At 58.0% G+C, this 15,651-nt stretch overlaps 1 protein-coding gene across 7 annotated transcripts in view; it reads right to left on the reverse strand.

Moving 5' to 3' along the window:
* Positions 1-15,651, reverse strand: part of CACNA1C (calcium voltage-gated channel subunit alpha1 C) — a 556,614-nt gene that overhangs the window by 414,400 nt on the left and 126,563 nt on the right. For all 7 annotated transcript variants that reach the window (XM_082350478.1, XM_082350477.1, XM_082350479.1 and 4 more), the window contains exons 2-3: positions 13,549-13,870; positions 9,979-10,084 (exon numbers count right to left, since the gene is read on the reverse strand). In XM_082350478.1, coding sequence (XP_082206604.1) covers positions 9,979-10,084; positions 13,549-13,870 — 428 coding nt within the window. The remainder of the gene's footprint in view (positions 1-9,978; positions 10,085-13,548; positions 13,871-15,651) is intronic.

Raw genomic sequence — 15,651 nt, forward strand, 5'->3', positions numbered from 1 at the left:
AATTCTACTCCTGTTGTTCCGACCCAGGATCCCGTTACTCCGACCATAGGTCTAGCCAATTCCCCCACAGGCTTTGGGCTTCACTCGAGAGCAACTTCTCCCAGGAAAACCTTTTCTATCACTTTTCCACCCTCCAGTTCACACGAATCACTGCCTCTAGGGCCTTCACTAATCACGCTAGAATCTCAGAATCCTACACTTAGCCCCTCACTTTCCCCGACGTCTTAGCTCTGCTTTCCCCACACTTGTGCACGAACGCTTTTGCCTCGTGAGCCCAGCCGGCGCTGACCACGGGCGACAGCAGGCCTCAGCTCATCTGCGCTTGGACGGATCAGCCCCCCAGCTGACCATGGTCATCGTCCTCAAACGCCGCCACAGCAGTGATTACAGATTTACAGTCAGATGTCTGCAGGCAACTTTAAAGTGAAGACACACTTGCAGCATATAAGTAGCACGTCCTGCTAGAGGAGGGGCAGGGGGGACAGGAAGTCAGAGTAAGTTTGGGACAAGCATCCCCTCGGGCATAACTAGACGGCCCCACAGCCGCAAAAGCCAGGAACCCCACGTTAAACTCTTCTCCCCAAAGTCCCCTAAAGTTCCCCCCAGTATGCCATCTGAGAGGAGCACGGGGGACACCAAGGGTTGCCCTGGTTTTCCTTCTTTGTGGTGGATTCCTAGCAATAATTTTGTGCACTGATGATCCCCCGCCCCCGCCAGCCTGTGCGGGCCTCTCATTCACGTGCTCTTCGGTGGCCTGGCAGGGGACGACCGGGGGCCACCTCTGGCCCCCTCGCCTTTCTCCGTAAGGCCCGCCCGTCCCACCAGCACCCGCAGGGCCTGACCGGGGTGAGTCCAGCCCCTGGAAGGATCTGCAGAAGGCCGTGCAGCCCCTCCGGCCCCTCTGGCCAGGCCTAACCCTAACCCTTACTCTCCAGGCCTCACCCTGTTCCCAAAGACTCAGAGACGGGCCGGTTCTGACCCTGCCCATGGGCCCAGAGCATGGACGGACAAGCCTGCGTTCGCGATGGTTCCGTGTGTTTGAGGAGGCCGGGCGGGAGACAGGGCCAGGCACAGGGATCCTTGCAGCCACCCCTGCTGCGCCGGGGACCCGGACCAGTGGCCCACGAGGGGTCCCACGCGTGGGGAGGATCCCCCCCTCCTGCCACTCTCGGCTCCGCAGGCTGTGGCCACCCTGCTGCATCCAGCCTGGAAAGGGCAGGAACTAAATCCAGAGCGTGGCTCTGAGCTCGCTTGCATCCCTACGCCACCTTGAGAGGAGGCCGAGGGAAAGTTCACAGGAGAAGATGCCAGGAAAGGGGCCAATGTGCCAGGCAGAGCATATCTGTCTGTTCCCATGACAACAGGGGCGCCCGTCATCGTGAGAACTCAGCTCCACCCGTGGCCGCTGGCATTTCCATCCTCTCCTCCGGGCCCAGCCTCGACTGCACTGTGAGAGGTACTACCTTTGGTTCACAGCCGAGAAGCCCTGAGTCCGGGAAGCCGAGCGACAAGCCCGCTTGCGATGGAGCCGGAACGCGGGTCGGTGACCCCAGCTCGGCCCCGTCACACCTGCCTGTGCTGTGGGCATCGCAGCCCCTGCTCCCCACCTCCCACGCCTCCTGGACGGCGCCGGCGAGGGGCTCCAGGACTGGCCCCCGACCCACAGACACAACACCCTCTGGGGTCACTGGTGAAGAGACCCCACGTCTGTCACACACACGCTGGGTGTAGGCCTTGGGGGGCCGCGGGGCGTTAAGGCTTGGGAGCCGCACACCTGGGCTGGAACCCCAGCTCCACCGCCTCGTAGCTGTGCGGCCTGGGGCGCGTTAATTCACGTCTCTGGGCCTCATTCTCGTCCTCTCTAAGACGGAGCGGCTCTAACAGTCCCGTGGTCTCCGGGGGGCACTGAGAGGACCAGGCGAGTTAACACTGACTCCGAACGCTGTCTGCAGTACAGAGGGGACGTTACTATTATTACTAGCTGCATGGCAGACCTAACAACTTCAGTCACACAGAAACCAGTACGAACAAAGGGAATAAAGAGGGAAAAGGCCCCCGAGAAGCCGAGATCTATGCTCCCAGAGGCGGAAATTACAGCGAACGTGCTCTGTTCGTAGTGACCTGCTCAGTCCACTCTCTCCTCCCTCTGCACACACCGGAAGGGTCTGCTGACCCAGTGCCAGGCCCGCAGGAGCGGGCAGTGCACATCCCGAGGGCCGGGGCCGAGCCGGCAGGCACCCGCGGCAGTCGGGGTCCCTGGGAATCACGCAGGGCCCCTCCAGACGCCAGCTCTGGGGCCCGGGGCACCCTCCACCCTCCCGACGGCTTCACAGCAGGCTCAACGCTTGGGGTGCCTAAGGGTGGCACAGCCCCGAGAAAGGATGCAACATGCTCGGAACTTCCTTTAAAGGATCCAGGGATTTGGATTTTATGTTCGAGAAAGGCTTTCCTCCAATATACTTAAATTAAGAGGAGCTTGGTGCAGGAAAGGGGTTCCATTACCTAGAGCGTGAACGTATATATGTTGTGTATATGGAACGTTTCCCCCCAAATGAAAACAAATGGATAAAATGGAGCGAGAGGCGCCACACACTCAGACTTCAAAGCCCTGTCGGGGGCAAGTGCGGAGCAGGCGGCGTCTCTCCCTCTGAAACCTTTCGGGAGGGGGAGCCCCCGCCCTCAGGCCTCCATCCGGGAGCCCCCGCCCATCGGAGACGCCTGGTGCCTGGTGCGGCCACCCTGCCGCACCGGCCTCCCCACGCTGCCCGTCCTCTCTTCTGAGGACGCCGGTCCTTGGGGCAAATCTTCTCTGCTGTGGGTGGTTCTAAGCCGGCGCCGTCTGTGACGGGGTGGGGAAAGGTGGCACCCCCCTGCCCGGTCCAGGGAGCCCTGGCACCTGAGCACACCACGAGGCAGCTGTCGCCTGACGGTTAAGGACACACGCCTGCATCCACGCCGCAGTGTCTGCGTTTCCAGGCACATCATCTCCCTTCTCTGAGAATCAGTATCCTCGTCTGTGAAATGGGACAACAGGAAGGTCTCGTAGGGTCCTCGTGATGCTCAAATGACTAAGACACACACACAGCACTGGGGTGTCTGCACGTGGAGCAAAGGCATACACAGGGCCCATTGTCACTGAGTCAGAGGCTCCAAGTTCCACAACACAGTCATTTGTGTGACTCTGGTTACCCGGCATGTACCAAATTTATTGTGCAACAGAACCAAGCTGCTTTTTTTTTAAATACCAGTTAATGTCGACCCAGGCAGGATGTTTAACCTTCGAAGTGTCTTCCCATCCCCATCCCATGCTCACGGCAGCCCCGCACGACGTTCCAGGGAACAGGGCAGGGGCCACCACCCCCTCACACGTGAGATCACGTGACACTTGGCCCTCACTCCCCAGTCGCTTTGCTCCTCTGAACTAAAGGGACACCATCTGGCTGGGTCTGTCCACTCCCCCGTCCACTCACTCAACAAATATTTATCAAGAGCCTGGCATGTGCCTGGCCAAAGGCACCGGGGCCAGGGCAGCATCCGGTGGGGGGGTGGGGATGAATGCTCCACCCTCAAGAAAACAAGTAAGTAGATATGATCATTTACTCTTGTGGGGATTAGAAGCCGTGTTTGCAAAGCACTGGCTCCTGGTGGCCACTCGGCAAAAGTAATTATTACGACTAGGCAGGTTTCCAGGCCCCACCTGCCGGAAGAGCGACAAACAGAAAGGTTCAGGGACTGGTGGGAGGCCCCCAGGCCAGGCCTCTGTTCCCAGGCCAGCGCCCGCAAGCCCGGCCCCAGAATGGCTTACAGGTCACACCTTACGCCCACGTCCCACCCAGAGCCGCTCCGTGGACCCTCAGGGGGGCCGGGGGGGTCCCTCAGTGAAGCACCTTCCCGAGGCCCGCGCGCGGCACTGGCTGTGATGCGGGCCCAGCTGGCTCACTATCCGCCATCACCTGTGCGTGTGTTTCACGCGCCTGGTCGGTGCAGAGTGAGTGTCTGGTGCCTGGGGACCACACCTGCGCGAGAGCGGCCCCGACTCTCTTCTGCCGTGAGTGTGACTCGAGCAAACCCCACGATGAACGAACGCCCAGCTCACGGCAGGAGGACGAGGGCCGGAGCCCGCATCCCTGCTCGCTCCCCAAGCACGCGGCCCAACCCATCCCGGGGCTCGGGTGCCCTAAACTCGGACCCTTGGGGCATCCTCAGCCCAGCACGGCCTGGAAGGGGACCCCACGGGGACCCCAGAGGCTCGGGTGTGGCCGGCCCCTGAGCTGACCGGGAGGGACACAGGGTTGCTCCAGACACAGTCAGAGTGTGTGTGTGTGTGTGTGTGTGTGTGTGTGTGTGTGTGTGTGTGTGTGTGTGTGTGTGTGTGGGCGAGGGGGGGGGTTGGCCCCTCAGGCCACCAGGGCTGTCCCTTGGGGCCCTTTCTCTAGCCACGAGGCCTCTCTGCTTCCCCCCCGTGCAGTGAGACCGTGGGGTTGGGCAGCCCAGATGCCCATCTCCTGGGCGAGGTGTCCAGAAACAGCAACCTCTGGGTCTCCTCGCCCACAAAAGCTCTCCTGAAGGGCCCGGGGTGACCTCTCCAGGACAGGACGGAGGCCCCCAGTTTCCGGCTGCAAGCTCTCCGGGCAGGTGGCGCTCGTAGCCTGTGCGGGCACTGCCCTAAGGGCCCACGGGCCTTAACTCATGACCCGCCCACCCAGCCTCGGTTGTCCCCGTTTCGCAGCCGAAATGGGAAACCCGACACCCCAGCTTTCTCCCCGGCACTTGAGGGGGGCCCCTCTGACGAGCCCCCTGCAGCGCCCCGCCCCCGGCCCCCCATGACTCCTTCTCTGGCCTCTCCTCCTCCCCCAACCTCCGGGTACGGCCTGGCTCTGGCTCCAGAAAGTACACAGCCCTGTTCTCTGCACAAGGTCAAATGCCAAATATGTTCTCTTAATATTCCAGCCCAAGCCAAGTCTGCGCGGACTTCAGGGTTTGCAGGGAGCTGGGAGTTTTCCACACGCAATGAGTCTGCCCTGCTGGCACCAGAGCTCAAGACACATCATCCGATTTACCTGCAGGGCAGCGGCTACCCGAGGGAGGGGTTCGCGGCGCTATTTACACCGGAGGCTCTGCGCGCCAGGTGGCCCTGCCAGTAACGAGAGTGTGAATAATGCAGAGAGAGACGTCGTGTCATGGGCCACTTCACGTTTCCCTCTGCTCCACTAGCACCAGGAAAAGATAACAAAGTGGACGGATTTGCGCGCAACGGTGTACGTTAAATGGAGCATAAAACAACCAGACTTTTACTTAAATAATGAGAAAAAGACTTTAAAAAAATTCCATACTGGAACACTTTTCATCTCCTGGAAAGAGGAGAAAGTAAAGCGCTAGGAAAACAAGGGGGATTGTCCTCAGCAGGTGGAGGAGGGACGGGATGGAGAGAAGGGAGCCGTGAGCGAGCGGACCCCCGGGGGTGTGAGGGGACCTTCTCCTCCTTGCCTGCGAGTGTCTGTGCTCAACAGATTATTCCTGAACCCCACGGAGGGGAAACCTCCGGGCGGCCGATGTGTTCCCTCTCTCTGTCTGGATCTAGAGAGAGCCAGGGGAGAGGGCTGACAGGGACCCACTCACAGGACAGCCAACGTGCTGGTCGCTTTTCCCAAAGAGCAGCCCGCGGTCCCCGGCAGCAGGAGCGCCGGGGGGAGCGCGTTAGACACACCGACTCCCGGGCGCCCGGCCCGCCGGGCTCCCGGCCTGGGCTCCGCAGGCGGGGCCTGGGACTCTGCATTGTAGCCTCCACCCAGGTGATCCGTAGGCACTGAGGTCCTAGGGCCTCTGCTGTAGGTGCAGCACCGTCCCCTCCTCAGAGCAGGACGCTGGAGCTGCAACTTCTTGTTTTAAAAAAGCTATGAGAGTCACGGGAGAATTCTCAAGCTTCATCTCAGGGGCCCTGACGTGATTCGGGGGCCGCGTGCTGGCACGACAAGAACATTCTGGCGGGAGTGTTTCAGTCCTCAAAGCTCAACAAAGAGCCGCCTGCACCCCCTGCTGCAGGGCCCCCGAGGCTGCAGACAGGACCGGCGGCCCCTCCTCCACCCAGAGCCCGGAGCCCGCTCTCTGCACAGTCGGCCGTGAGCTGCCAGAAACGCAAGGATGAACCACCACCCAGCCCCTCCTTATGTGTTTAGATGTCTGTTCCTTGAGCTTCAAAGACTCTGTCTCCTCAGTTTCTCTCCCACTCTCACTCCTCCCCGTCCACCCACCCCGCACAGGCCCCGCCTCTCCCTCTGCACCTGCCGCAGGTGCAGAGCCAGGCCCGGGGGCTCCTTCTGTCCGTCCCCCCTCCCCCTCCCTCCAGCGAGAACTGTCTCTGGAGTCCTGACCCGCACCTGTCCTGTCCAATGTCTCCTCCTGCATCTTCCACGGGCTCCTCACGTAACCCCGAACTGTCCCCCTCATTCCCTGCGCCTTAAATGTGACCTTTCCCCTGAAGTCCTTCTCCTGGCTGATGGTGCCTCGTGACCCCTGTCACCTCCACGACAAGGAATTTTAAAAATGCATATTCCTGGGCCATGCCGCAGAACTACTAAATCTGAGTCAGATCTTCCAAAACGTTGCAGTCGGTGTATTTCAAGCTCTCCAGGCTTTTATAATAACCAAGCGGGGTCAGGAGTCACTGGTCCACGGGCCTCGCTCATGTAGGAGATGCTGATCCAAGCCTTTGGAGCTGGAGCCATAAGTCTAGGAACGATTTACGTAGAAAGTGAATGAAAAGCTGCAGGAGTAACTGAGCTCACCGAGGGAGAGAGCAGAAAATGAGACGGGCAGGACAGAACCCTGGTAAAAAGTTCCCATAGATGCAGGAAAAGAAGCTAGAAGACACAGGGGAAATGGGAAGAGAGGTAGCAGGAGACTAAATAATAGCTGTGTCCCAAAGCCACAGTTTTGGTGAAACTTTTGCAAAGGGGCCTCTGACCACAGAAAACGCCGCCATGAGAAGGAAGAAGGGGCGGGTCCAGACCACAATGCTCGTATTGGTTGATCCTGACCCATCAGCCAACGTGGGTTTTGCTTGGTTGTTTGTGTGAGGGGTTTTCTAACACCCTTGGCTGTCCAGTCGGTGGCCCGCTGTGCCCCAGGGAAGCTGTGACTTCGTGGGATGCACAGAACGGGAGTTAGACTGAGGCTCCTGAGGTCCAGGGGCGAAGGTCAGGGCACAGTCAAGTCTGGAAGACCCCAGAGGAGTCTTCTGGGTGGGGCTGTTCCAAAGATCCCAAGATGAGACACAGGAGTGTCACTGAGGAAACAAGAACCAGTGAGACCGAGGGCACCCTCGAGAAGGGCCCTGAGATCTTCAGGGTGTCCCCAAACCCACAGCTCCAGGAGCCACCAGGGAGGCCTGTACCTGGGGACCTCGCATGCTGGGGTACATGCTGCCTGCATGACCCAAGTCCAAGGCCCTCCTAGAAGGAAGGGGCATGGCCATTGGATGCACCATGCCAAGGGCAGTCTGTCCCCTCGGCGCCGTAACACAGTGGCCCTAGAGAGGCCCCAGGACGAAGCCACAAGCCCAGGGAAGGGGAGCAAGGTGCCGAGGAGAGGGCAGAAAGGACCCAGCAGAGACAATGCAGACCCTTCCTCAGAAAGATTAAATTTAAAATATTATACTTGCATGTACACATGCACCCACCAAAGGAAGTTCAGGGACAGAGCTGGCAGAATGAGGCAAGTGCATCTGTGTGTGTATCTGTGTATATGTGTATCTGTGGGTGTGCCTGCATATGTTTTTGTGTGCGTGTCTGTGTCTATGTGTGTGTGCATCTGTGTACGTGTGTGTCTGTGTACATACATGTGTATCTCTGTGTCTGTGTGTCTGTGTGTACATATATGTGTGTCTGTGTGTGTACATATATGTGCCTGTGTGTGTGTGTGTACATGTGTGTGTGTCTCTGTGTCTGTGTATGTGTAGGCATGTGTGTGTGTCTGTGTACATGTATGTGTGTCTCCATGTCTGTGTATGAGTAGGTATGTGTGTGCGTGTCTGTGTGCGTTTAGGATGGAGGAAACCCTGCATCTTCTGAGCACGTTTCCTTAATTTACTGTTACCGCCCAACCCGTGGCTTGAGAGAGGCAGCAGCTGCCTTAGCAACTGGAACCCCCTTCAAGCCCCCATGCTCTCCTGTGCACCCCGAATTCCTAGTATGAGGTCCCCCAAGTCCTGACTGCCCCCCACTGCCCTCCCTCCACCATGTGGCCTCGCCCTCATCGGGGAGGACGGAGGAGCGACCGGCGGGGCAGCCTGGACGGGCCTGGGCTGGTGCTGCCAGTACTGTACCCTTTATTCAAAGCAGCTTTACTGGTACAATTTACACACCAGGAAATCCGCCCGTTGTGAGCGTATGACCTGCGATCTTTAGTAAAAGTCCACAGTTGTGCAACCATCACCCCCGCCTAGTTTCAGAGCTCATCCATCACTCTGTGGAGTGTTTCAAAAACCACGGCCCCTCCCCTCCAGCCCGGAGGGCGTCCGGGGACACCCTGCTCTCCAGCCCGGAGGGGTGGGACCAGCGGCCCTCGGTCACCCAGCGCGCCCACCTGTACAGCCCCCGGCGGCCCTGCTCATCCTCCCAGACTCGGGGTGAGGGGCCGTCTCCGGAGCTAATGACAGCCCCCTCCTCGGTGCCTTGGCCCAGAGCTGACCCAGAGCATCACCGGCTTCCAAACGCCCCGGATTCCTTTTCTAAGTGCGCAGCCACAGGGCTCTGGGGAGGACGGGTGAGGGGGGGGGAGGTGACACTCGGGGCAGAGGTAGCACCACTGGAAGAGGCTCCTGCTTTCCTAGGGGCCCTCTGGGACACCCCTCTTGTATTTCTTTTGACACAGCAAAGATGTCCTGCCTGTTAAGAGACAAGGTCACGCCTCAGCAGGCCGCGTGGATTGGGCCGGTGCTCTGGTTGCCGTGTCGTCACTAGGCTTGAGGGCCGGCTCCGGAGCCTGACCCCACGTGCAGCCCAGGCTCACCGTGACAACCGGGCGACGGCCGTGAAGTCTAAACGGGCATCGGATGGACTGCCTGACGGGGCCAAAAAGAAATGTCAAAGGCTAAAAAGCAGAAGAACTGACTCTCCCGTGACATCACAAGAAGCCGGCGACAGCAGAAGGAGGCCCTGTTCCCTCCTGCTTCTTCCAGAAACTATCACCAGGCAGTCCCGTGTCACCAGAGGAAGCAACCAACGACAGCGGAAGATGAGCTTTTTGGGGGTCACGTGAGAAGCTTTGGTGTCCTGGCAGGGGAGAGGAGAGGGGCAGGACATCCCCCCAAGCCTGCAGCTGAGGCATCCCAGGGCGTCCGACTCTGCCAGCTGCATTCCAAGGCTCTCCTCCCATGCCCAGACGGCGCAAAGGCCTTTGTGATGACTTCACGCTCAGCCCAAAGTAAACACCCTCCACACTTTTTCCATGGACACATTCTAACCCCAAACTGCCAGCACCGGCCTCCCAACTAACCAGATGGAAAGCCGCCTTTCCCAAGAACAGAAAACCTTTTTAACTAAATAGTACATCTTGGCTGCAAAAGCAAACTTTCCTAAAAGCTTCCTAGAAATTACTTCTCGTGCACCGATCCTACAGATCACCTGAGCGAACCTCACCAGCGGAACGAAGGCCCTGGAAACAAACACGATGGAGGATCCAGAAGGCACACTCGCTCCCGCAAACACCTGCCCTTCAAGGCTGCAGTTGTGCTGAGCACCCCCAGGCCGCCGCCCAGAACTCACACTCACGTGCGCCCTGCTCACAACCACCTGACTGCAACAGTATCTCTCAAAACGGGCCGAGATAAGACAGGTGCCCATTTGAATAAAGAGCTAGAGCCCTCGGGATCCAAGCTCGGCTGGCTTTTGTACCATCAAACACGTTCCAGCTTGAATCCACGTGATCCAAGCTCAGGCCTCCGCCGATTCGGAAACGCAGACGCAACAGTGCACTTACCAGGTTGGAGTTGGTGGCGTTGGAGTCGTCCTCTGGAAAGGGAATATAGATCGCTAAGGCCACACAGTTGGCAAAAATGGTCAGTAAAATAATGATTTCAAATGGCCTGGGAAGGGAGTTAAGGAAGTTAATGCCACGTAAGCACCAGTGAGACAAACATACACAGATAGATGTTTCAAAACTGAATCAAAGATTCGTCGAATCTTGTTTAAACAATACATTCCAAGCCCCTTGTATTCTGAAAAGAAACATATGCCTTGTTAAGTGCTTCTAATGGGCCCCGCCAAAATTTTCCCTAATATGTCAAAAGCAGTGGAGGCCAGGCGCGTGCCAGAGTAAACACAGGTTTCTAAAACTTTTTTCCCTTCTTTTATTTATTTAGATTTGCCCTGGACTTCATTTTCCCTCATGTGTGCTCAGGGTTGCTGTGAAAGATTGAGGCCTGCTCCAGCCAGGGCTCGCCACCCCCAGTGGCCCACACCAGGGCCCGACCGAGCCTGGCGGGGGAGAGGCGGACCCCCTGGGATTCAAGGCAGAGACCTGACGTGAAGACGTTTCAAGGAAATTTGGAGATAGGATTTTCAATCTTTTAACTTTAAATTTGGAGTCTCTTTTTTCTTCCTCCTTATCCTCTGCTTGCGAAGAGCCTGAAGGTGGCCAGGGGCTCTGGACGGCCAGGAGTACAGCACCGTGTGCCGTGCACGCGGGAGACGGCAGCTCCGTGCAGGGGCCCAGAGCCCCTTCAGTCTGCGGAGGCCCTGCCTGCGGTGAGGTGGCCGGTGTCCCAGGGCCTCTTGACTTGCCCGCAGGTTGTGCCGGGCGCTGGAGGGGATAAGCCAAGGTTCGCGCCCCCACCCAGCAATCAGGGAGGTCCTTGTGCCCGGATTTTCTGCACCAAGATATCAGGGCAGACATTCTCGAGAGAAAAATGAGCAACTGTGATAATAGCCCTTCCACCCTGCACCCTCAATTGAAGGCCAGAGAAGGGGGCTTCGGAAGAAGGGCCCGGTTCCTGCTCTTCCAGCCCCATCTCCCCACCTCCCAACACGGCCAAGTTTCCAACTTAGTCTGTGGAGCCTCATAGGAGGAGGAAGAGAAGGAGGATGGCCATTCCTGGAGAAAGGGACCACCTCCATCTCCAGGGAAACCTGCACTCACATAGCTAACGAATCCTGAAGCAGGAAGAGACCTTGGAGATGGTCTGGTCCAAATTCCTGAGGCCCAGAAAGCCTGAGAAACGTTCCCGAGACCCACATCAGGCACTGACCAGCCAGGACCAGAACCCAGACCTGTGGCCACTGCGTCCACTGTCCACTCCTCTGCCACGGACGGCCCCAGACCTGTGTCATCAGGGCAGCTCGGGGCCTGGAAGGAAGCGGTGATTCTCCAGTCCGGGGCCTCCCGGCTACAGGTCCCCTCGGCTACAGGTCCCCTCGGCCCCAAGGGCAGAGCTGGGGGTCCACTCACCCAGCATGCCCCACAGACACTGTCGTCGTCTGCGTGTGCCTTGATGTCCAGAAGATGGCCTGCAGTGCACTGCCCAGCCCCCCAGCTGGACAGACACAGAAAATAAAACCACCTCTCCCAGACCCGAGCTGGCCAACAGCAGAGCCCGGTCCGAACCAGAGCTTCTGACTCATCTTTTCCAACAGGCCGTGCTGCCCCCTGAGCTGGCCGAGGACGCGTGGTGAAGACGGGATGTTGGCCGGGAGGAAGGCCCGGAGCTGACACTGACCGAGCGCTCGCCCCGTGCCGGCCCTGCTCTGACCACACTACCCGAACTCCGGAGGGGCGGACACTTATCACCCCGCTTCTACACAGGGAAGCTGAGATGTCAACGTGCCCAGAGTCACATGGCTTGGGGTAGGACGGGGTCAGACCAGAGAGCCTGGCTCCGGAGTCTGAGTCCGTCAGGAACATTCTATGCTGATCCATTCCGAAGTCACCCTGAGCGTTTTTAGGAAGCTGGTTCCTCTAAGACCTCCTCCCACACGGCCTCCTCCCTCTCGCCCTGTCCCCACCTGCTCGGAGAAGCGACACTCAGCCCCAGGCTGGCAGCTTCTTTCCCATCATCTGGCCCCTGTGGTCAAAGTCAGCTTGTCACCCTCCCAGGTCGGTGACGGCTAAGCCCAGGGCGTCTCCGGCTCCGTTGCTCTCCCCCAATTTCAGGCTCTCCATCCATCACCTTACGGTAAATTTCAGGGCTACTGCTGGGGAAGAGAAGGTGCGAAGAAACCACTCGGGCCACGAAAGAAACTCTGCAACGTGGAGGAGCCCACTGTGGGCTGGGTGTTCAGGCCCAGGTCGGGTCCCCCTGTGTCCCAGCCGGGCCGGGTGGCATCCTCTAAACATCCTCCAGAGCGTTCTCTTCTGCACTCTGGGCTCACGGGGAGCAGGCCGCCTGGACCGTGGGTTTGGATTCGGGGCACCTGGATCTGAATCCCAGCTCCGCCGGTTGCCAGTGGCGTGGTGTGGGCAAGTTCAGCTCCCCCAGGCCCCCCGCCCCCTGGCCCCTCGGCCCTGACTGAGCGTCTGTGACAGCAGCCCAGCGGGGCCGCCCAAGTCCAGCCTCTCACCCGGTCACCCGGGAAGCGGACACCTCGGCCTCGGGAGCAGCGGCACTGGGCTCGGGCGCCTCCTCTCAAGTGCACTTGGACTTCAGGGCTCAGGCACCGACAGAACTAACATCTCCTTTTACCTTTCATCCGTTCCCAAGACCTCTAAACCTTTCCATGGAAAGTCATAACTGAAACCCAGCCCTCCATCCTGAACCCCGGAGACGTGGCGGCCCTGCCCAAGTGGATTCTTACTAGAAAAACACCCAGCACGAAGTCCCAGGTCCTAGGCCCGTGTGACCTATGGGCACTGTGTCATCACGGGGAAGTCAGGGGCGCACCCACTGATGGCTGTGAGCCTTTCCATCTCCCCCTCCCCACTATTCCCAGGCGGGAAGGGGCCGGCAATTGCACCCTGAGAGCCTAGCCCTTCCAAGCTACTTCCTCTGCAGGCCCTGCTCACTGGGTTCCACGCAGACAGGGGGTCTGCGTTACACCCTCAGGCCGGCGCTCTCCACTTCAGCTGCACCTGGAGAGTTTAGCCAGGCCTGGGCGGAGCTCAGACACCTGTGCTTTGTCCCAACCCCCCAGGTGACGCTGATGTGCCCCAAGGCTGAGAAACACTGAGCCACGGCCCGAGCGCTGACCCTCTCGCCTCTCCCGGGTCCTGCACCCTCGAGCAGGAGGTCCCGCACCTGCGCCAGCCCCACAGCTCGGGAGGAGGAGGGGGGCTCTGGGGTGCAACGCTGTCAACCCCACACATCAGTGGGTCCTGGGCAAGCTCAGCCTGGAGGGGGGATACTTCCCTACCCCTTAGGCTTGTTTTCTCAAATGCTGCTTATTATATAAAAAAACAACCCCCAGGGAGCTGGTTATACACGCAGATTCCTGGGCCCATCCCCAGAGACTCTGACTCGAGGCTGGGTAGGGCCCAGAACTCTGCATTCAGACAGCGCCCTGGTGACAGATGCAGCAGGTCTGAGAACCATCTGCTGGCCCCGAGCAAAAAGGATATTTCCACTCGACGATGCTGATGCACGCCCTCCGGATGGGGTTCTTGAGGGTCAGGCAGAGCAGGGCACGGGGCGGGCGGGTGGCCATCGTGCTGCCCTGTTTCTTGGGCTTCCCGTACTGCTGCCGCTTCCGCTGCGTGGAGCTGACCGTGGAGATGGTGGCGTTGCCAGCGCTGCCCATCAGCTTGGCCTGCCGGGCCGCGTCAATGGCCGCCTGCCAGGACAGGGCGGCCCCCGGTGTGGGGATGTGCTCAGGTGCCAGCCCCGCGGCCGCGTTGGCGTTCATGTTGGCGTGAGCCGGGCGCGGGCTGCCATAGCTGGGACCTGCAGGAGAGAACACGGGACAGCGGTCACTGGGAGGAAAACAGGGGCGCTCGTGATGTGCTCTGGATCCCAGACTCACAATTTTTTTTTTTTGAAGTCTCATTTCAACCATAATTCAAAAAGAGACATGTACCACAGTGTTCACTGCAGCACTATTTACAATAGCCAGGACGTGGAAGCAACCTAAGTGTCCATCGACAGATGAATGGATAAAGAAGATGTGGCACATACGTACAGTGGAATATTACTCAGCCATAAAAAGAAACGAAATTATTTGTAGTGGGGTGGATGGACCTAGAGTCTGTCATACAGAGTGAAGTCAGTCAGAAAGAGAAAAACAAATACCGTATGCTAACACATATATATGGAATCTAAAAAAAAAGGTACTGATGAACCTAGTTGCAGGGCAGGAATAAAGAGGCAGACATAGAAAATGGATGTGAGGACATGGGGTGGGAGGGGGAAGCTGGAACGAAGTGAGAGAGTGGCATGGACATATATACACTACCGAATGTAAAATAGTTGGCTGGTGGGAAGCAGCAGCGTAGCACAGGGAGATCGGCTCGGTGCTTTGCAACCACCTAGAGGGGTGGGATAGGGAGGGTGGGAGGGAGGCTCAAGAGGGAGGGGAGATGGGGACATGTGTATGCATACGGCTGAATCACTTTGCTGTGCAACAGAAACTAACAACAGTATCGTGAAGCAATTTTACTCCAATAGAGATCTATTAAAAAAAAAAAAGGTCCTATTTCAAACCATTGCAGGAGCCAGGGAGGTGGCACATGGAAACATCAGTGCGTGATGCTGGGAATCTGCTCTGGTCCTAGTTCAGTCTAGGTCAGCTGTGTGACCTTGGATACATCACACCCCTCATTTTAGGTGAACAAGAGACGAGATGTATTGCATTACAACATTTATGGACCTCAGAAACACAGTGAGAGGAGGAGGATGTCGAAAAAGACAAATATGCGATGCAACACGTGTCAATGAAAATACATACTTGTAAGAACACATACAAATAAAGTAGAATAGAATGGTTGTTTATGGAAGGTGAGGCGGAAAATGAGAATAGGCATATGGGGACAGAAAAGAAGAATGAATGAATGAATGAGAGCCACTGCATGAATCAATGCTGACAAACGTACAATGAATTGAAAGGTATAATTCACTCAAATCTCTGCACTTAAGTTCCAAAAAACAAAAGTAAGTCTGATAAATGAAGGGGTTGGACCCAAGCAAGGTCACATCCAGGTACCTCAAACCCATGTGGCGATGGGAGTTGTTGGATAGGAGGGCGGGGGGCTGTGATGGTTTTGAATCAGGAGCTCCTCTGACATGCTCCCATTGAGAAATAGGATCTACGCGCCCTCCTCCTGACAAAGGGTTGGCCTCTTGTGACCGTTTTGACTGGTAAAGTTCAGTGGAGGTGACAGCAGAGATTACTTCCAAGGCTATGTCGACAGCTCACAACGCCAGCCCTGGGCCACCATGCTGTGAGGAAGCCCAGCCAGCCAACGAGGGGTTGGGGGGTGGGCGTCCCAGCCAGCCCCCAGCTGCTCCAGCCACCACCCAACTGCAACCCCACGACACACCCCAAGCCAGAACAGCCCAGCGAGACCTTCCTGAGCTCCTGACCCGCAGAAACTGGGAGACAGCACGGTGTTTGCTGCAGAAAGCCACTTGTCTTCGGTGACTCATTATGCAGCGTTTGGTATCTGGGAAAGGGCGCTGTGTGTAGTGGGGGTGACCAGAAGGAAACCTGGGTAGGAACCAGTGAAATC

This window comes from Balaenoptera borealis (assembly GCF_965194805.1).
Source record: "Balaenoptera borealis genome assembly, chromosome: 13".
NCBI classification, from domain to species: domain Eukaryota; kingdom Metazoa; phylum Chordata; class Mammalia; order Artiodactyla; family Balaenopteridae; genus Balaenoptera; species Balaenoptera borealis.